Genomic DNA, 22,571 nt, shown 5'->3' on the forward strand with positions numbered 1-22,571 from the left:
CTTCTAGTTTTGAAAGGATGTAAAATAAAATCCACAAAGATGTTAAAATATAATCCAAATTTTCTTAGCAGAGAAAGTAAAGTTTATTTGAATGTAGCATGCTATATAGAAACACAACTGATTTTTAAAGTTAAAAATGTTCTTTTTATAAATATGCTTATGAGATATTTTCTTTAGAGGCATTCAGTAGGTTTAATACTATATATTTTTTTAAATAGCACATTGCTAAAATCTGAAACCACAGTATTCTATCAGGAAAGTTGGCCTATACATTCAGAGATTTTTGTCTCTGTCCTGAATTTTCTGATACTGACAAAACAACATCTTAACAAACACTGAGGTGGATACTGACCAAATATTGTGCTTTACAGCATAGAATATCTTACATACATTCTTTTTTTCTAGAAAACACTCAGCATTTGAAATTATAAAAAATGAAATTAAAGTAAAACAGTAGAAATTGGCACACAAAAAGAAAATATCATGCATGTGGAATACTGTGTGCTGTTTTCAGGTGATTATTTTCCTTTTTGTTCTTGATTCTTATCATTTCACTAATTCCAGATAGAACAGAAACGTGTTTACATAAATGGTATGTAATGTTACACAGTGGGTGTGGTTTATTCCTTACCATATTTCTACTGTACATGAGAGAAAGCTGGTTATCTTCAGCTGAGGTCAAAGACTGTCATATCAATATGATATAAAAATTTCATTTTTTAAGTTATATTCAAGGAATTTAATTATGTGAGTGTTTTAAAATTTAATGTACGGTTATCATCCCAGGAATAGTCAGATTAGTTTAACACATATGGTTAGTGGGCAAAGAGAAATCCGTGAATAAGCTGGCACACAGAGCAGCATTAAAATATCACATATCTATGCACTGAAATTGATTGCAAATTATATTTGCCTTATGTTTTGACAAAAGAGATTTCTTTCTGCTGGCACACAATAATGTAAAGGTACCTTAACCCTACTATGATTTAACTTGCATTATTCAAGTCAATACACTGCTAAAAATGGATATTCTGTCATGGTTCTAGCAGTGCTGGATGGTAAATAAATTATCTGCTTCTCTGGTTTGATTTCAAAGTTAATTTCTGAATATAGAAATTAAGTTGATTCTGCAGAGAATATTCTGTTGACAGTAATATTTAAGAGCAAATATTTCTTTTTGTGCAGTTCCCTGTTGGAAGTGTTTCATAGTCATTTTCATTTACTTAAAATATAAAAGCTTTTAAAATAAATTTTAGCATTCCTGAAAATATAGAAAGGACAAAAGTTTTCTAAATCTTATACACATCTCTCACTGCTGCATTTTATAAATAACCTATACACTTTTGTAACAAACCTGAACCATTCAAACATTTAAATCATTTTAGTGGATTTTACGTATTAGGCCTAATACTGATTTACTTCTGCAAACTTTTCTGATTTTTGTGATGCAGGAAGACACTTCTGTGCTGTAATAGTGTGACAGCTCAGGGATAAATATTGTTTGTAAGGGAGGACTGCTGAGGTGTGTGCAGTCTGTACTGCTCCTGGAAATGTTTCTTGTCTTCTGGGACTCCACTCAGTTCAGTTTCACAATAATTTACAGTCCTCAGGGCAACTTCACAATGACAACACATGCTCCAGCCCTGCCAATGTTGACAGGAATTTCCTAGAAGGGAAAAGGAAAAAAAAAAAAAAAAAAAAAAGAAAAGGGAGGAAACATTTTTAGATTTTTAGTAGTATCCTATGGATAGGACAAGAAGAAATTAATTTCATATTAATAGGAAAGAAATTTGTTTATTCAAACTGATGTAATGCTAAAAAATTAGGTTTAACTAAGGTATGAAAACACAGTTTGGGCTTTTTGGCAAAATTCAGCAGCCCCTGAGTTACAAAGGTGTAGCTTGGTGCTGTTCCCTTGACATGTTCAAAAGGCCTTCACATCCAATGTTCCAAAACCACGGACTGTGTGCCTGCAAAAGGATCTTGGCAGTCCAGGTATTTCTTCTTGGCCTCAGTGGGGAGGGCCATAAATATGAAAGTTTGAAGGTGCCTCCAGAAGAGGGTATTGCTGATAAACACACCAGATCTACCAACAGTGAATTTAAGCATGTCAAACCCAAAGTAATTTGTGCAATCTGCTTTGCTTGCCCATGCATTTCCTCCACCCCTCAGTCTAAAAAGTTTCACATGGTTATTTTACAGGATAGGAAACTGATATTTTATTCAAGCCCACTTACAATATTGCTGCATCCTAACGTGTTGTTTTTCACCAGACTGGCAATAATTTCACAGTTATTTGGACAAAATTATTCCTAGCTGCAGGAAGAGCCCCTATCATTTCTGAGGCATCATTTGTGTCCCCATTACCTCTGTCCACTGGTTGTTCTGAGCATCATAGGACTCCACGGTGTCCAGGTAGAAGTGGCCATCATAGCCCCGCACTGCATACAGCCTGTCCCCCAGGGGACAGATCCCAAACGCGTCCCGAGGCACACTCAGAGGGGCCACTGTGGTCCAAGCATCTGTTTTGGGGTCATACCTAGGAAGCATGGTGATCAAAATCATCAGAAAAAATGCATGGTGGAGACACATTTCAAATTTAAATTGCTGATGTTCACTTGTTTTCTCCTGTAGCAACGCATGATTTACACCAGGAACAAGTAGAACTGAGATGTGATTCAGTTTTTGGTTTAGCCACTAAAGGGGTATTCAAGCACACAGAAAATGCCCCTGTTTTCACTTTTTCATTACAGTCTCTCCATTTCAATTACATTAAGCCATCAATACATTTAAAACACAAATGGGACCTGAGGGAATGACACCCTGGCCACCAGTTGACTCAGCAAAGTTAATTTCAATATATTCTTATTTTCTTCCTCCATAAAGCTTTTGGTTTTCTGTTTATTGTCAGAATTAATGTTTCCAGCGAAGTTTACTATAAAAGAAATTAAATATCTTCTGTAATAGCTCTAAGTTTCTCTCATGAAATGCATGGCAGCATCTTATGTTAATATTATTTCTGATCTATTCTAATATAAATTACAGTGAATTCCAGGTAGTTCCTGCTTTACCCCATCTAACTGAGAACAGAATTTGGCTGTTATTGTTCACAGCAGGGTTTAACACCTGCTCAGTTTTCCTTTTTTTTCCCCAAATGACAAGACTTTATGATATTTCTTATATTTTTACAACTTTTATCAGTGTCAGTCAAATTATTGGAAGAAACTGAAAAGTATTTCCTTCCTACAGTACATGGCACAAGCAGCCTAAACCTGAGTTCTGGACCTTGAGGAATAGAAAGGTCACATCTTGAATTTGTCTCACTACTTCGGTTGCTTTTATCTGGCTCTTGGGTAGCTCAGGCAGAAGGGAGGAATTTGCTGCTGAGGTTTAATTCTTTTGTTATCACAAAAGTATTGGAAATCAATTATTCCTGCTCAAAATATTATTTTTAAAAGGTGGAATATGTTTTACAAACACAACATTCCAATTGTGAAGAGAATTTATTCTGTAATCCCTTCCTGGAATGTAAACAGAGAAGAAACAAAAGCAAAATAATTTCTTACCTCTCCACACAGTCAGGCAGGTGGGAGCAGTGGTTAGAAGCAGGAGCATCATGACCTCCCACGGCGTACAAAAACCCACTGTAGGTGGCCACACCGACACCACCTCTCCTCTTGGACATGGAGGCACATAAACTCCACTTGTTTGTATGAGGATCAAAACACTCCATGGATTTCAGGCAGGAGCTCCCATCTTGCCCACCAACTGCATATAGCCTGGGATAATAACCCGCAAGCAGGCAAACAATTTCAGTCTTTATCCTCCCACTAATAAGAATTTTATCTGGCTGACTTCATTCAGACCATGCTAAAATTGCCATTACGCCCATTTTTTGCTGCACTCTGGAACTTCCTTTGCTCAAAGGCTTTTTTGTGTTAGATTAAGTTATATTTTTCACTCAGTAGAAATCTTCAAGCAGCCACATATGAAAATTAAGCTTAAAAATTCATGTCAGGTTCTCTAAATGTGAGCAATAGAAAGAGTTGAATTGAAAGATGCTGCATATGTTTGAAATGTATGGTAGCATTCCCTGGGACAGTTACAGAATATTTGACATTTTATCACATTAAAAGTTTTTCCTGTGCAGTTAACTTTAATAACTTGAATAGATATCTAAAACATATATAAAATATGTATTAAATATATTTCCTTCTAAGTCTGTATTTAAGAAAATCTGCTGTACAGAAGGCACCACCTTGTGTCATCTTATCTGTTCAGCCCAAAGACACTTAGCAAACAACTGGAGATTTAAACAGCTGATGTCGGGGAAACTTGTAGGAATAAATTGTGGTAATCCATGTAAAAAAAACCATCAGGGGTTGTGGCTTTTTTGTCAATGAATTTTACAAAGCCTGAACTTCTTTCTGGTCTCAAGCTAACTTGGATGCTGTTGGACTAGGATGAAATATAATAGATGTGTTCAGGTGTTGAATGTGCTGGGTTTTCCACTCCCTTTCAGACCCCTGTTATTGTTTTCTGCCATGAAATTGAATTTATTTAGTGCAGCTTATTAGAGACCTAGGGAACACGTGGACTTGCCCAGAGTAAAACACGTAAACCAGATCAGCTAAATTTTCCTTTAGAAGTGCCTGTTTTATTCCAGAGACTTAAAAAGCTTTCAGACTTCTCTGGTGCATATTTTAACTAGAAGATTCTTCTGTTCACCATTAGAATAATAAAAAATCCCTAGCTCGCTCTCTCCTAATGTTTGTTCACTTGATAAAATTAAGTTTGGTTTTGCAGTTTGTTGTCTGATCCATACAAAACTTGAGGCTTTGATTTATTTTCTTTTCATATCATGTCATTGATAGAGCCTGCTTGTTTACACAGCTTTCACAGGGCAAGGAAATCTCTGTATACATAAAGTGATTGATTGTGATCCTTTGTTTTCCAAAACATGTCTTCAAACATGGCGGTGTTTCCCATTCTCTAAGGAAAAGACCAAATATAGCATTATTGACTGATGTTTTCAATGGACCATTTATTGGTCCAAGTGTTGCTCCACCGATATACAAAGGCTTTTCTGGTAGGATTGAACAGGAAAAAATACATCGTGATTTAGGGAAACAGGAAAGGAAGCATTCTCTTGGTTGGACCGCAGCAGTTGCACTGAGTGATGGACATTTGATCTCCTGGTATGCCAGAAATTACATCACCAGACTAACAGACAGATTTTGTATAATGCAAGAGATGGAAGGCAGAGCAAATCTGGATAGGAGAAGATTTATAAGAGGCTGTTTATTCCATACCTAATTAATGAACTCATCTTTCCATTAAACACACCATACACCTTCAACATTTTAAAAATTGTCTGTGAATTTGTATGACAAAGGAAAGACTCTTTCCATTCACATTGTCTATTTAGAATCAATGATTTTAAAGTGTAAACATAAGCTTGGATTTTTTTTTAAGTAGCTGATTTTATATCCCCACATGTTATAATCTAGGTAAAATTCTGATGTGCATGTAATGACATTTTCACATTGCTATAATTTAAAAGGGCTGAAATGTGTTTAAAACCTGACTGTAAGTTTGAAATCAATTTACCACACAGCAGAGGAAAGGCTTTCCTTTCTTATTTCTATGCATTACATCGTCTCTTTGTTTCTTCGAGGTCATTAATAACCATAAGCCTGAAAATAAAATTTAAGAAGCTGCGTTTCCAAGGAAGGAAGCAGATGAAAACCCAGAAAGGGGTTTTCCTGTTGCCATACTTGCTGTTGAGTGCTGCAACCCCAACAGTGCTCCTTGGGGTGGACATGCTGGCCACATAATTCCACTGCCATGCCTGCGGGTCCCAGCGCTCCACTGTGTTGAGGTAACTCCACCCATCATGGCCACCAACTGCATACATTGGTCCTTCAAGCATTGCTACTCCTTGAGAGACAGAATTAGGGACAAATTATCTCCTGGTTTCAGTGGCCAGCAGCATATTCATCCCATACATTAATTCCCTGTGTGCAGATAAGCAATTTCAGCTGGTATTAAACAAACTGAAAGCTGCCTTTTCATTTGGAAGAATAAATAAACAAGCACTTCACATACAGTGTTCTCCTAAATAACCATTATCTTTTGCCAAAAGATTAGAGGAAAGCTGCTTTAGTTCTGATGTTCTCTTCTTGGACTTTTATCTCTTTCACTTCTAGTGACCTTGCTCTATGTCATGGGTTAGCACTGGCCAGATGTTAATGCACCCATGAATATATGTTTTTTCTCTAACAACTACTGTGGGATGTGATCAGGAACAGAGCAGAGCAGGCTTAAACTTTAAAAACAGAAAAACAAAACTTTATTACATTACATAAGAACAGAGATAGAAAACTCTAAACACACACAGAGACAGAAATAAAAACTTCTCAGAACATTTCTTCTCCTCCCCCAGTTTCTACCCTTTACACATTACCCTCAACAGACCAAACCTTTGGGTTTTAAATCAAACAATCACCACTCAAAAAAACCCCAATCTTCAATTCAGCAAGGGAGAGAGGAGTCTCTCCCGCACCACAGACTGCTCTTCAGGAAACGCAGGTCCACTCTTTGTGTATTTCCATGTCACCCGTGGCACTGCCTGGAGAAGTCTGCCAGGGGACACTTTCTCTTTCCTATGTCCAGTGCTCTCACCACTGTCCATAGGCTGAAACTGCATACAGGGCTCTTTTAAGGATGCTTGCATGCTGAGCTCTCCCCATCTTTCCCCTGGGGCCGAGGGCTTTTTTTTTCTCTGCGGGCAGAGGGCGCCACCATACCCTCTCCCTTTTCTTCTCTGTTCACTTCACTGCAGCAAGTCGAGCTAGGCTACATCCACCCCAAAATGCAGTTTATGTTCAAAAGAGACTTGAGTTCAGTCTATGGCTAACATTATGCAAGGAAAGTCCAGCTCAGAAGCCACTCTTCTTCAATTCCCTGCCCATCGGGTTCTTTCTAATCGTGCTTTATCATCTCGGTCCCAGGCTGTTTTTCTTTCTCTTCTGAAACCACTAACCATGAGAATCAATGTCTGAGAAAAAAGTTTCTGCCTCAGAAAGAGTTAACAGTTTCTGGCTCCCGGCAGGGGGCTGCAGGCTCAGGCACTCCCAGGCTCGGCAACTCCCACGCAGCTAGGCACTTTCTCTGGGAGAGGGGGGAAGAAGGAGGGCACCTCTACAGTTTTCCACCCCTCCAGCCTGGATGAGGCCAGCTCAACTCAAAGCTTGTCTCTTCTCTTCTTCCCCCGGGGCCCCAGCTTACTTTAGTCTGCAGTGTGGTTCTCTTCAGACCAGCCACGTGGCCCCCACCCCCACCCAGCCTAGAAACTGGGCAGGGGAGAGGAGATGTTTCCCTGCTGAAAACGGACCCCAAAAAGAGACCGAACCCCCCTGGAGTCCTGCTTTTAACCCCTTGTGTCCTCAGAGGCGTGTCCAAACCTCCGAGTGGCCAATCCAAGTCCCAGCACAAAACCTGATCACTGATTGGCCTGCCCACATCCCCCTGGAAAATTTCACCTCCCCCCCCAACCACGACACTCTAAAACAAATTTGAGCCTCTAAGAGGGAAATTATGCTATTCTCCTACAAAAAGGCAAAACTTGAGTCAGGCAATGAAAAATATGCCCAAACCAACAACCTCCCCTAATTCTGAGCCAGCTGAAGCTCTGTAGTGCTGCCAGCAGGAAGCCTGGGTGGGTAGGTAGCTTGCTGTCCTTACCAGCTAAAGCATCACAACATTTTAATGCCTTTTGGATAAGAGCTGGCTCCTATCTGCTGTCCTTGAGGCACAGGAGAGCCAAATTGGCTGTCTCTGCAAAGCTCTGTGTGGACAAATACTGGGCCATTGTGCTTTTTCATAGAAGGGCTTTGGTGCCTTCTCTTTGGGAGCTGCTGCTGCTCTTTGTTTCTTTTGTTAGGTGAGGTAAAATGTTTCAATCCAGCTGCTTAAAAGTTTTCAAAAACTGTCTTTCAGGCCTAAATATACATGGCCTCATTTCTTCAAAAGCACCAACTCTCCACAGAATCTCCCTGAAGGTAATAGGGGCTGTAAGTGTGAGGCAAACCAGGCACAGATTGAAGCCAAACTTTGGGCACTCAAATTTATGGCTGTGACCTACCTGTTTGGGAGAATTATGCCCCTGCAGTCAGGAACTATAAAGATTTCAATGACAATTATTTCATCTGTTTAGTCTTCTTCCCATTTGCCACCTACTAGTATTTGGTTCCATCAATTTTGTGCTCTAACTGGTAAGAACCCTACACTACCCTTTCTCTACCAAGCAGTGGAGAAGGTGACATAGGCCACAATAGTTTGCCAAATAATTCTGGATTGATCTTCCTCTATTATCCATAAAAATAAAAATATTCCATGTCATTTGAACTTACTGATGATTTCAAGCAATGCCTGTTTCTGTAACTTAAGAGAAGCCAGCTTTTTCATAAGATCTGGGATATATAAATCATTCAGAAATCATCATATTCCCTCTGTTACAGTCTATTAATCTGTAAACTTAGCCTTATTTTTTATAGTTCTGGAAAGAAATTCTAGATTTCATATTCAAATTATTCCTTCAGTGTGAATAATATTAAGGATTGTTTTGCAGTAAAAAAACCATAGATACTAAGCCACGACAGAGCTCTGTAAAACTTCTTATAATTGCAACATTAGAACTGGTGAAGTTGTACTTATTTTCATACACTGTTTTCTTCAGTCTGAGTTGTTGCCCTGAACTGAATTACAGAGGTGATTAATACCTCTGGATTGAATTCATCATGTATAAAAAAAATAAATAAAATCAGGTTGTTAGTGTATTGTAAATGTATCCCTTGGCCATTAAATCATGTGATGAGTTGATTATTTTCACTATAGCTTATATTTTGGAATTTCCTACAAGCAAAATTAACTCTGGAAGACCAGTGCTAGTTAGGTGAATATTAACAAAATCATAAAATCATGGCAATAGGCAAACCTCTCTTTGAAAAATATCTTCTACAAATATTGCTGCATGTTACCAAATGCTGTTAAAAGTTTCTTCAGCAGTGTTTGAGTTGATCAAACCCCATCTGTGTGTGCTGGGAGGCATTTGCAGAGGCAGAGCCCCTCTTACCCAGGCCGTGCCTGTGTGTTGACATTGGGGGCATCACAGTCCAAGACTTGGTGAGAGGGTTGAAGGACTCGACAGTGTTGGAGGTTTTGAGCCCATCCCTGCCCCCCACAACGTAGAGCTTGTTGTCAATCACTGCAACCCCAAACTGCAGCCGCCGGCCATTCATGGTCCCAATTTGGATCCAGCTGTTGGTCCTGAGGTCATATTTCTCAATTGTGGTGGTGCCTGTGAGAAACAGAGACAGCCATGGAGAGAGCAGTACCCAGTAGTCAGCAGCCAGCTCAAAACACGATTAAATTATAAAATATTGAAGTTTTTTGTGTGAGATTGTGCTGGGAACTTCAGTTTTCATGTGAAGTTCTCATTCTTCAGTCCTCTCTAATAAGAAAGCTGCATTAATTGCACACGTGATTGGCAAGTCTGAGAATATACTGGTGGCAAGAAATGGAGAATCAAGTTGTAGCAATTTTTGTAGCAGTGCAAATTTTGGAGGTAAGTTAAATCTGTTACTTAAGTACCATGAGAGTAGGGGGTTTGTGGGGTTTGTTTTGGGGTTTCTTTATAGTCCTTATGAATACAGTGCCTCACAACAATCCACTCTTTAACCATGTCACTAGTGTCACTCTTATCACTAGTGCCTAAAGCATTAATGATATTAAAAGCAGACTCCATGTACCTGTCTGAGGAACTAGACAAACACCTTCAGGAATCCTGTGGATATTTTCCCTTTTAGGATGAAGTCAGGCAGGAGACAGGGCTGTGTGTGAGTGCACATCTGGTTCCCACAGGTATCTTCCCTGAAGCTCACCTGTGCAGCAGCCCTGCAGGAGCTGCTTGGCTATCGTAACACATCAACCACATTTTCCATTTTTTCCAGGTCACTGGACATCCAGTAACATTTTTGCTAAAACTCTTCGTAAGGCACGAACTCTCTGCCTTTCAGCACTGACACTTCTCCACGCACTGGCTCCCAACATCACTCAGGAGCCATAATTGCTCCTCTGAGAGCTGCTAAGCACAGCGAGGGCACAGCTCACTAAGATCCAAGGTAGAACTGCCAGTGCACCCTGGAGCTTAAATTCAGCTCAGTCAAAGGTAGCCCGTTGAGGAAAACAGAGCTGATTTCTTGTTCCTTGACTGGGATTTGAGACCGGACAAGTGGTGTTTTGAAGATAACAACAGGGAGTTTGTGGCTAAGAAATTATTTTTACAACAGGAAAACAACCATGCAATAAAGCAGAAAAGAAAGATAGGATTTGGTTTCGAGATCTGTTAGGGATCACCTGATGTACTCCAGAAATTCAGTGAAATAAGAGTTTATCTCATGCTATTTTATTTTTTATCCATATGTTTTTCCACATGCATAGGTTGGGAAAGAAACAACTAGCTCCATCTGCAATAAAAGACAGAAACTCTGCTTTCTCCCCTTTATTCAGAGCAGCTGGGTGTCTTTGCCTGTTCTTTCCATCTTGTTGTTCTGTTTGCTGCTCTTTGCTTTGATTCTTCCTCGTTTATTCTATGCTAATACACGAGTGCCCCAAAGTTCTCCATTTTAAAGGAAATCTCTCACACTAAAACACAGGGAAAATGCAGTCAGGTTTAAGTGTGTTGACATACCCCTGTGGGCTGTAATTTTTACAGAGGCTGGAAGATTTGAGAGCCACAAAACTTAATGTAGTTTAGGCACATTCCCATTTTTCAAAATTCCAGCCCAAAAGTACCTCTTTGATCTTCTTTTGACCACTGGAATTTGAGATTTGTCTTCGTATTCCACCTGAGATAAGCACAAAGGCAAACCTGGCATTGCCTGAGATGCCAAGCCTGGTGTCTGCCTTTATCTCAGGCAGTGTGTTACTGCCAGAGGTGGGAGTTACTCTCTTCTCAGAGCTGTTCCTCCAGTGCATCCTGGTCTCTTTTTGCTGTTTCTTTATCTCCCAATCCAGCCCAGGCTCCAAATCTGAGTCAGAGCTGTGGAGGACAGCAGGGAGGAGCAGAAGTGCTGTTCTTCTTACCCATCAAAAGGGAAAAGTTCAAACAATTGGCTTCATTCCAAGGTAAGAAGTAAGAGGCACCAACAGGAAGTACAGATGTTGACTGAAATATCTCTTTCTTTGCATAACCTTTACTAGGAAAAAATGATTGGAAAAATGTATTCTTATTTTAGGGGAAGATAGTTTAAAGATTGCCTGGTTGTCTGATATAATTCATAAATTCTCAGTATCGCTAATGAATCTACTTAATTGCAACAGATTACTCATATTTGCTAAATTGTCCTAGGAATGAGTGTTTTCATGTTGTGCTGGCAATGAATGTGTTCTGCACTTGATTTGATTGCACAGAGATAGGGAGGTAGCTATGCAAGGTCTCTCATATGAGGAAAAATCAGTCATCAGCAGCTTTTTGTAAACCATGAAATAGATTATCTTCTTTGTGATTCTATTAAAAGTGAACTCACACAGCTAAAAGTAATTCTGTGCAGCAAGTCACTAGACTTAAAACTAATTATAGTTCTCTGGCTTCAAGCTGTGGGTTTGAAGTTGAGGTTCCTGGAGAAAATGATTTAACATTCAGCCTCCTAAATAGAATAGTGCAATGTTTAAAGCTGTAACCTGTGGAGTCCCCTGTGCCCTTAAAGGAATTCCCAACTGCCTTACCCTGGAAAAGCAAAGATTAAAGACACCCCTTCCACATGTAACAAAGGCTTTTCCCCCATCGTTCCTTGCAAACATTTCACAATCTGCTCCTTTGGTTTCCCTATGTCCATCAGTCCCTCATGGTGTCCCCTTTCCCTGGTCCCGCATTGGCTGTGGGGCCTGGTGTCCAGTTTCTGTCTTCCCTATGGCCACTTGCCCCCTGCACCACCCGTGAACCTGAGACACTATATAACAGAAAAAAAAAAATCACATGATCCTCCCTTTTTCGGCCCCATGGATCCACTTCGGCACATGGAATAAACTTTGCTGGAACTGATCTGGTGGCTGAGGGCCTTCTGCCTCTCGTTGCTTGAGCTAGCTGAGAACGTGTGTGGATGTGTGGGCTTGATTGCTTTGCCTGAATTCTTCTCAAGCAGCCTCTCCACTGGAGAGGCTGACTGAGATCTAATTAGGCTGTGGCTACACTCCAAAAGTAACCTGATTGCAGTTGTGGAAATCAAATGATAGAAACTGGAATATATTTATAATAATTAACTTTTGACTACAAACCTAAAAAAAACACCCCTGTGTATGAAGTCCTGAAAAACAGGCTGCATTCATGAAAAATACAAATCTTTCCACCTGAAATGTTATAATAAGGATTTATAAGCATTAGGTAAGAGCTCTCTGTAGTTCAGTGATGCTTTTTGGTTTTATTTTTCTGCTTCTTTGAAATCTTAGTGTTCTTACTTTGTCAAAATATAGACCGAAAGGTTCAATATTAAACAAATCTTGAAACATTTTAAATATTTACTTTTTCTTCTGATTTGTAAATTCAACAATTTTTTGCAAAAATTCATACTAAGTTTAATTGTAAAAACCACCATATGAATCAAACTTCTTTAGTCTGCACTCAAATATAAGCGTATTGTTCACAAAAATGATTCTAGTAAGAAAGAACTTCTGACATAGGATTCTATTCCGTGATTTGCTTTTTCTTCTTTTTTACCCCTAAATTGATATTTTCCCACGGGAAATATTTAAATAAATGTCATATATTCCATGGGTGTCTGTAATACAATTAATTAATCCAATCAAATGAACTCCTGGGCTTACCTTTAGTGGCATCCATGCCGCCCACAGCATAAAGGGCACCCACCATGGATTTTCTGGGCTTGGTTCGAGGGCTCTGCATCATGGAGCGTCTCTGGCAGCAGGTGGTACTTCATGGCCTCCATGAGAAGTTTCTGACACTCAAGGTCATCTGCAAACATTGGGCTGCTTTCTAGATCAGCCAGTAGCTAAGAAATGGAAAAAAAAGCACATCCTGATATATAGCTAAATCATTAAAATTGCATGTACTTGAATAATTAAGGTATTTGTAGCTACTGTCCTGGTTTAGGGCTAATTTGTGAGAGAATCCCTGAATGGAGTCCCTCTGGGAAGCAAACCCAAACAGCCCCTCCCCCCAACCAGTCTGAGAAAAGAACTTCCTCAGAGAAAAGTGGAAAAAACTAATTCTTTAACAAACAAAGTGCCTAAAAGCATAAGGAATGAATAATATGAAACAATAAAACCTGTCATTGCTCCAAAGTGGGATGGTAAATTCAGAAAGTCCTTGCCATGGGTAGCTCAGCTCACTCAGTCTCTTATCAGTTCCTCCAGTGCTGGAAAAATGCCATCCTGGGCCCTGGGGGGCACAGGCGTAAGATCCGGGTGTCTCTCTGGGTTTTTCAGTCCAGGACAGGTCACTACTTGTCCATGCCTCAGATGAGCACAGTCCAGGAGCAGGAATGCAGAGGAGTGAATGCTGTTTTCAAAACAACTCCACGTGTCTTCTTTCTCCCCCTTTGCTCTCGGAACTGGTCTCACAGCAGCGATTCTCTCTCTCTCTCTCTCTCTCTCTCTCTCTCTCTCTCTCTCTCTCTCTCTCTCTCTCTCTCTCTCTCTCTCTCTCTCTCTCTCTCTCTCTCTCTCTCTCTCTCTCTCTCTCTCTCCAGGATCCCACTCCATGAGTCCCTGCTCCTCAAGGTTGCCCCTTCCCTTACCCGTTAACCCCCTCTTTTATCTCACTCATCCTTATTGGATATAGCTGTTACTTATCAGAGGCAAGGCTGTATTGGTTAATTAACACAGCTGTTACTTATCAGGAGTTACTTAGTCTTAAAGGTACAGAACTTCACATACAGCAGAGACAGAACAGACAATTGGGGATACAAGCATCAAAAAGTCACCCCAGGACAGCTACAAACACTCATTTAAAGCTCACCACTCACTTATGCTTTGCTGGGAACTCTGCTTTAATGCAAGAAAAACTATATAATTGTGGAGGGGAAAAGTCTATGAATGTGATGGCTTTGGTTAATTTTTTCTTACCTCTTTCTTTTAACTTTTAAAAAAGCTTCAAATCATTAATTTGTAGTACTGCACCCTTTATACAAAACTCAGTATGTGAAAGAAATCTACCACAGAGTATTGGACACCTCTGTGAATATTACAAGATATTAAATGTATTTCAAATGTATTTGTAATTGAATTAAATGTAATTCAAATGTATTTTAAAGGTGTATAGTACTTTTATGCATTATTCAAGGTAGAATATTTGCAGCATCAGTCACATAGATTCATAAAGTGTCTGGACTGACAGTCTTGGTGTTCTATATCCATTTCTGAGGAGATATAAAGATTCCTCTATGACACAGACACAGCAGCATCACCTTTCTATGAAACAGGATGTCCAGCTCTGGAACTTGATGGATGAATTGTCTCTTTCAGAATTAAGGGACAAGTAATGTCAGTGCTCAGGATTGACAGCAATAATTTAGGCCCTTTTATATTTGTCTATGTTTTATGGCAATAAAGAAAGAAGCATTGTGGCATATCTGTCCTGCAGTTTGGCAAATCTAAGGAAATATCTTTTCATGATATCTAAATTGCTGTGCTGTTAGAGGAGAACTATTACAACCCAACAAAGGAACACTTGGCTTTTGGAATAGACTGACTTTTTTAGAGGTAATTCTGAGCCTAGTAATTACACTGGCACTGGGGGATTTCTTTTCATCTGTGTTTAAAAACAATGAAGATGTATACTATATCATTTAAAAAAAAATAAAAAGGATGAAAAATACCGATAACCTCCAGCCCAAACCAGAATCTTTGCACAAAACTCTCCTCTCTGCCTACAGGATGCCTACAGGACAAGCATTTCAGCTGGCAGAGTTCCCTGTTGGACCTTCATATTCATACCTGAGGTGGCAGTAGGGGCAGTCTGATGTAGGAGAGGAGGATCCCCAGGTCCTGCTGTCAGTTTTGCAGGTCGTGCCTCACCCACATCATCAGGGCCTGCAAAATTGTCTCTTCATCCGGCACATTGATGTCATTGCTAGACAAGAGCTTGGCAATTTCATTAGCTGGGAGCAAAAGAAATTCCTGGTTTTTTATTACTTCTATGAAGTGTTCCTAAAAATAAAAGAAGATTTCAATGCGCTGATGTTTTTCACACATACGTAGAAATGGCTTTTTCTTAGATAATGTAGGCTTTGTGAATATTTCATTCCTGTTCAGTTCCACAATGCAGGAAAATGCTGTGGATATTCTAAAGATCACTGAATGTCCTACCATTTAAGGGAGATTTTGGTTGCTTTTTGCTGCTCTATTCTTGCAGAACTGAAGAATAATACTCATCTCCACACCACCATGCTGCAGATGTCTTTGTCAGGCTTCTTGTCAGCCTGTCCTGGCTTAGGGTTTTGCCACAGGCACTTTTGTTCATCAGTGTGATCTTAGCACTGTGGCTTGATAGAAATAGTATTTGAAGATATAATGTGCATTTTAGAAATGCCAAGTGGGCGTTCAAATAAAATGTGTCCCTTCTGTTGCAGATTCAAAGGTTTTGAGCCAATTACATGGAAACCTTCCAATCATTTTGCAACTTGTGCCAGCTGTTAACTGTATGACTGCTCTTAGGGCAAGAAAATACAGCAAAGGAAATTCAGCTAAATTTTCTAACAGGACTATTTGGGCAATACAAAGTTGGACAGATTTCAATGAAGGGCTCTCAGCCTTTTAGCTACTGCTGTGATAAAACTCCCCAACTCCAGAAGTGACCAAATGTATTAAATACTTAGAGTCTTTCATAGAATTATTTTTCATTTAAAAAATTGTACAATTGAGTTATAACAAAATCAGAGTTGATATCAATAGATAGGATATCTATATATATATTATCTCTTTCCCTATCAAATTCCACAGGAAAAAAGAAATTTGGTAAAGAGAGTGAGGGGATCGTGTTACTCGCAAAGAGATGCATGTAGGAATTCATGACTGCATTTGAAATAGAATTTCTATTTCTGTACCTAGAATTAATATATCTTTTTTAGGAACCAGATTGAAATAGGACAGGTGAAGAAATTTTAGTAATTGATATTTTATTGTTTGTTTTCAGTAGTTACTTCACTTTCTGTAACTCTTTTTAAATGTATCCAGGATGCAAATACAGAAGTATCAGTGATTTAAGGAGATGTCAACTTTGGTCTGTTATGCATATCCTGCTTTAATACTTGTGACATTCAGAGAACAGGGATAGGAAGGCCAGTACACTTCTAGCTACAAATATAGCACAAGTCATTTACCAGAACAAGCTCTATCTGCACGAAAAGATACCAGGCAGGAAAATGTTAATACTCTGCCTCGGTGGCCAAAATATTGAAGGGGAAGGTCCCCATTGTGTCTGGTTTTATTGAATGGGTCTGGTGCTTACAGCACGTTTGAAAATGTAATGGGCTCTATATTTACAGGACAACTTTCTGGTCTTTCCCCTAAGTTACACATTTTTACCATCATAAACCAAACCTGAATGTTTTACTTATCCCCTTCCACAGTTTTTATGTGCTTATGCATTGCTATGATCTCCTGTTCTCCAAAGGCTTTTTGTAATATCATTGCCATGGTTTGAAACAGAATTTTATTTCCTCTTCTCTTTCTAAGCTATTAGTAGAAAATGTGGTGGGTGAATTTATGCTCCAGGTCCTGTTTCATGGCAGAATTTTCAGTCTGTTCCATGCAAAAACAGGAGGTGGTTCTAGAGGTGGCAAGAGTTGTTTTCAAGGGAAATAGTATAAAACCTATGCCCAGTGCTGCTGAATGTCATAGAGTCATCATGATCCTTCATTTTAGGAAGTTCTTAATGACTCAACTCTCAAATCTGTGGCACGTGGTTTAAGAAAAAAAATAAAGGTTTAACTCCTGGGAAAGACTGGAGGTTTCAAATTATTAAAAAAAATATAAGCAAATTTTATTGTCATAATCTCTTTATTGTTTATTGTCTCAACATATCTTACTGTCATAAAATCATAAATCCAACCATATGATTTTATTTCAGTTTTGCAGAAATCTGAACCATAAAACTAAATGTTCAAAGCTGGCCCCCATGTTCTTGCACTGGTGGGAGGAAAGAGGCAACAGTAGAGGGGGATTTCCTAATTTTTGGATGAATATTAAAAAGATTGGAGCAGCAAAGACAACACTATTTTGTACAGGCTGAGCAAACCTCTGTCGGGGTGCTCACTCAGAGCCGACGGCTCTATTACTGACCAGCCCAGATGCCGTGACAGACGTTTGCAAGGGTCAGCCTGCACGCAGCGCAGGCAAGGCTGACTCCTGTGGGTTCTTGTCTTATCAGGGGCTCGGATGAGCGATGGTAATTCGACAGGCAGGGGAACGAAAGGAGGAAACAATTCCAGACGAACAGAGGGTTTATTAGAAACACCTCCTCAGCCCGGGACTGTTCGGGGGGAGGAGAGTACAGGGGGTTTTTGTCAAGGGCGAGTTGGAGGGGGGGCAAAGGGGGTGGTCAGCCCCTGCCAGCCAACCAGGGCAAGTTGCTAGGGGACCCGGGGGTAGGACAACATGGCTTGGACCAATCAGGAGAAAATAGGAGGGATTTACAAAGGCGGGAAAAAATATCAGACAGCTAACCGTGTGCTGAATAACAGGTACAGGTGCAGACAGGAGTCATGTGAGTTAAACAAAGGAACCATCAGGGGAGTGGGGTACAGAGAACCAAACGAGTACAAAAATATACAAAGCATAACTGATTAAATTAACACACTGCCACAAACCTCTATCTTAAATGCCCCGTTTCAAACTTTGAAATGTAAAGGGAATTTTAATTGCTGCTAAACAAACCATTGATTGCTGTGACAGGGAGGAGCACATGCCACTCTCACCTCTTTCAGCAGGTGGACATGCACAATCCCTTGCTGGAGTGTTCTCAGCATTATGAAGCCTCTAAACTGGTTCTGACATCCTCCTCTGATATTTCAAGCATAAAGCTGCCATGGGTCTCCTAACAAGTAGTTCTTTTTATATCTATTTAGCTGTAGCAGTTGCCATTCTTTTTGTGTTTTAAGCTGTGATAGCACATCTCATTGCCCTGAATATTTATCCCTCAATTTGGTTTCATAACAAGTTATCGCACTTCTCTGTTTCCCATGCTCTGAATATTCATTTCTTGCTTTAAACCAGAGGAGGATTATGTTCCAGTCAGGGACATGATTCTTTTTAGCATTCCAAATCTTTCCAATACGTTCTTTATTTTGACTCTTTTTATGCGTGTCTCACCGTAAAATCAGCTTTAGAATTTTTTTCATGTGGAATCAAAGGCGTAAGGTTGGCCCATTGCTGTTTGTCTCTAGACATGAGCCATGTTAAGGTTCTATTACATTTTTTGGCAGGAATAGGTACCACTCGTGCTGCAAATTCAAGTTCACTGAGGATGCCTTTCTACAAAGGCAAAACTGAACTGGGGAACAACAGAAGTGAACATTTCTGGATGTAATTGTGACTGCAGAGCTGTCAGCTGTTCACCTTACCATGGTGAGTGTGTGGGGCACCTTCAGGAGCTCATTGCAGCCCTGGGTGTCCCCAAACGAGCGGATCCCCAGGCAGTTGGAAGGGTGGAGCTGCTTCATGAGGAAGTTGCAGCACACCTCAATGACCTGGGAGAGCTGCAGAAGTCGTGCGGCAGCCACCAAACTCTCTATAGTGTCTTTCTTTAACTCAAGGATACCTGGGCAGTTTTCATTTCAGAGAAAAAAAAAAAAAAAAGAAGAAAGTTTTTAGTCATTTCACTTGTATTTTCATTATTTAAAAGTTTGTCGCTCTGGCTTTTCTCTGAGATGTCCTGTGGTTCGCAAATTCATTTTCCTTTCTTAGTGAAGGATTCTTTAAGCAGATGTTTTAACTTATAGGATTTGGTGGATTTTGAATACAATGATTAGGACATTTTTATTGGAACTTTATCAGCTTTATATCTGATCTGGATGGTAAAAAAAATAAAAGAGAAAATTGTAATTAGGGAAAAACCCTTTCCCAAAAAGGGGCATTGAAAAACCTGGCCTTGTGGAAGGTGTCAAGGTTGGAGATGGGTGATTTTTAAACTCCCTTCCAACCCAGAGTATGAAAATTCATATATTAATGAACAAAAATATATAGAATGTTTCTGTAAGAAGAACTTTAGTGTGAGAAGCTGGGAAGCAGCACTGGGACAGGGTTACCTGTGTAGGTGTAGCACACCAGAGCCTTCAGCGCCTCAGGATCCACTTCCTCCATCTTGATCTCCTCCTGCTTTGCTTTCCGCACATCGTTGGTGAACATCACAGCAAAGTAATCAGAAACTGCGCTGAGAACCAGCCTGGAGGGGAGGCAGTGTTAGCAGGACAGCAAATTACCTCATCATCTCAATGCCAGGCAGAAAATTCACCATTATTATGTTATAAATTCTGGGTACAACAGAAAGGATTAGCGTAGGATTCAAATCTTGCAGCAGTGAGCAGTGAAGTTAAAAGAGTAATTAGTAATCTAATTTTGTCCCAGCGTGCTTATCTGGGCTTCACTGATCTTGCTATAGTTTGACAGCAGCAAGGAGAGAGGGTGGACAGTGCCAGTGGTTCGCATTTGAATTTCATTGTTTAAAATAATAGATATGAAAGGCTGATCATGTGATTTTATTCCATCTTAGCTGGAGTCCTAATTACAACAACTCTTCATTCATAACTAACCAGAGTATTCATAAACTGAGGCAGCTTTTTGGCAATTTCAGGCATAAAGGATCCTGGGAACTGTACCTGTGGGCTGGAATCTTTTGGTGGCCAGCGATAAGGAGCACATCACAGAGCTGCTTCAGCTGCAGGTAATTCTCCATTTTGTGGAACGTTTGCTCCACGTGGTTCATGGACTGGAAATACTCGTCAGAGCCATTGGTGCTCATCCCAAGGGAGCTGCTGGTGGTGGACAGCCTGCCAGGGACAGATGCAGTGATAAACACAGCCTTAGAAATGCATTATAAATGCTGATTACATTGATTTTTGTTCAAAAGGCAGCACAGAAATTTTTAAAACTACAGAAGTCCCACAATTCTGGTCTTACCATGCCTTCTTTCAGTTTTTTCTCTTTGGTATCTGGAAGTTTTCATTCATAAGCCTGCACGTAAACTGTGCTTGACTGCAGTTGTATGTGGTAGGTGGTGCTACTGATTCGTCTGCTTCCATCAGTTTTGAGTGGATGGACTGTTGGCACAGCACTGACATGATAGATGCAGCCTCCTGAGCACTCACAAACAGAATCCTTTAAAAACCCCTATTTTCCTGTGATATTGATAGCTAAAATATCTCTTGGCATGAAATGCTGGATATTACACCTTTAGGTCTTATTTCTGATCTCTTCTTACTTTGTCTATTAAATTACTTGACTCAATAGTAATGAATCTAAAGACAATTTAATGAGCACCATATATTTCTAGAGAAATATCCAAATTAAAAGCTCTTGGAACCTGTACATTACTGTCATAGTTGAGGGGGAGGTGAATTTTCCAGGAAGTTGTGGGCAAACCAATCAGTGATCAAGTTTTATGCTGGCACATGGAGTAGCCACTGAGGGGTTGGACACACCTCTGAGAACACAAGGGGTTAAAAGCAAGGACTCCCAGAGGGACTTCCTCTTTTTGGGTTCCGGTTTCAGCAGAGAAACATCTTCTCTTCCTCTCCTGCCCAGCTTACAAGGCTGGGTGGGGGAGGGGAACCATGCGGCCGGGCTGAGGAAAGCCGGTGCCCGGGGGGGGGGGGGGGGGGGGAAGAGAGTGAATGGGACTGGAGCTGAGCTGGCCTCATCCAGGATGGAGGGGTGGAAAACTGTGGAGGTGCCTTCTGTCCCGTCCCTCTCCCCCCGCCCCCTTCTCCCCCCCCCCGGAGAAGGTGCCCAGCTGGGTGTTGCCGAGCCTGCGAGTGCCTAAGCCTGCAGCCCTGCCGGGAGCCAAGAAGTGTTAACTCTTTCTGAGGCAGAAGGAAACTTTTCCCAGACGTTGATCCTCGTGGCTGGTGGTTTGTAAGAAGAGAGAGAGACAGCCTGGGACTGAGATGACAAAGAAAGATGAAAAGAATCCCAGAATGAGCAGTGATGAAGAGGAGTGGCTTTTGGGCTAGACTTTTCTTGCATAATGTTAGCCATAGACTGAACTTGAGTCTCTTTGGAACATAAACTGCATTTGGGTGGATGCAGCCAGCTGGATTTTGCTGCAGTGACTGCCACTGTAAGAGTGGAGTGAACAGAGAAGAGAAGATTTCTGTTCCTGGAAACCCTCAGCCCCAGGGGAAAGATGGGGAGAGCTTGGCATGCAAGCATCCTTAAAAGAGCCCTATATGCAGCTTTGGCCCATGGACAGTGGTGAGAGCACTGGACATGGAAAAGAGAGTGTCACCCTGGCAGACTTCTCCGGGTAGTGCCATGGGTGACATGGAAACACATAAGGGGTGGACCTGTGTTTTCTGAGGAGCAGTCTGTGGTGTGAGACTCCTCTCTCCCTTGCTGAATTGAAGATTAGTTTTTTTGAGTAGTGATTGTTTGATTTAGAACCCAGGGTTTTGGTTTATGGAAGGTAACGTGTAAGGGGTGGAAAATGGGGGGAGGAGAAGAAATATTCTGGGAGGTTTTCATTTCTGTTTTTGTCTGTTTAGGTTTGTGTTTTGTTTTTTTTTTTCTACTTCTGTTCTTATGTAGTTTAATAAAGTTATTTTTTCTGTTTTTAAGTTCTGGGCCTGCTCTGCTCTGTTCTTGATCACATCCCACAGTAGTTGTTAGGAAAAAACATATATTCATGGGTGCATTAGCATCTGGCCAGTGCCAACCCATGACAATTATATGGCCTTTAGAATCTGAATGCAAATAATGGAGACAAATTATTTTCTCTGCCTTTCATGGAAATGTGCAATATAAATATATTCCTCCCACTCCAGAATTCTGCTAGCTTTCCCACTTATAGAAAACACATATTGTTTTTTCAAAACATCATTTCTTACAGCCCTTAAATATGGATTTTGATGTGGATTGAAACACCTTTCTGACACTTCCTTAGAAAAATCTTTTCTATTAATCTGATTTTATCAAATAATAATGCATTTGTTTTTATAAATGTATATCACATAGCTTGAAAATGCTGCAATATTTACCACTAGCTAAAGATTATTTAGATAAACATTTTCTCAGTTTAATATCATATTTTTTTTACAATGTATTGCACCTCTTGTTTTAAATTTCCAAGCCGAACTGGGAAATAATGACAGCTGGTTGACTAAATTTTCTGGTTGTCTTTGATATTGTTAATGCAAATTCATAAATGATTAGGAGAGATAAGATCTCTTCCTTAAAGTAGCATAATAAATTTAGCAGAATATTGGATTACATCCACAATTTAACATCTAGTTCAGAAAACAGAGAAATTAAAAAGGGTAAGTTGGGTTGAATTGGTA

General features: G+C 40.2%; 1 protein-coding gene across 1 annotated transcript in view; it reads right to left on the reverse strand.

Moving 5' to 3' along the window:
• Nucleotides 1-1,431: 1,431 nt before the first annotated feature.
• Nucleotides 1,432-22,571, reverse strand: part of LOC134564898 (kelch-like protein 4) — a 65,664-nt gene continuing 44,524 nt past the window's right edge. The window contains 11 exon segments of the mRNA XM_063424183.1: nucleotides 1,432-1,666; nucleotides 2,368-2,539; nucleotides 3,567-3,779; nucleotides 5,778-5,940; nucleotides 9,137-9,361; nucleotides 12,886-12,977; nucleotides 12,979-13,070; nucleotides 15,016-15,228; nucleotides 18,642-18,838; nucleotides 19,326-19,462; nucleotides 19,896-20,066. Of these exon segments, the coding sequence (XP_063280253.1) occupies nucleotides 1,607-1,666; nucleotides 2,368-2,539; nucleotides 3,567-3,779; nucleotides 5,778-5,940; nucleotides 9,137-9,361; nucleotides 12,886-12,977; nucleotides 12,979-13,070; nucleotides 15,016-15,228; nucleotides 18,642-18,838; nucleotides 19,326-19,462; nucleotides 19,896-20,066 (1,735 nt within the window). The 3' untranslated portion in view covers nucleotides 1,432-1,606.

This window comes from Prinia subflava (genome assembly GCF_021018805.1).
Source record: "Prinia subflava isolate CZ2003 ecotype Zambia chromosome W unlocalized genomic scaffold, Cam_Psub_1.2 scaffold_22_NEW, whole genome shotgun sequence".
NCBI classification, from domain to species: Eukaryota; Metazoa; Chordata; class Aves; order Passeriformes; family Cisticolidae; genus Prinia; species Prinia subflava.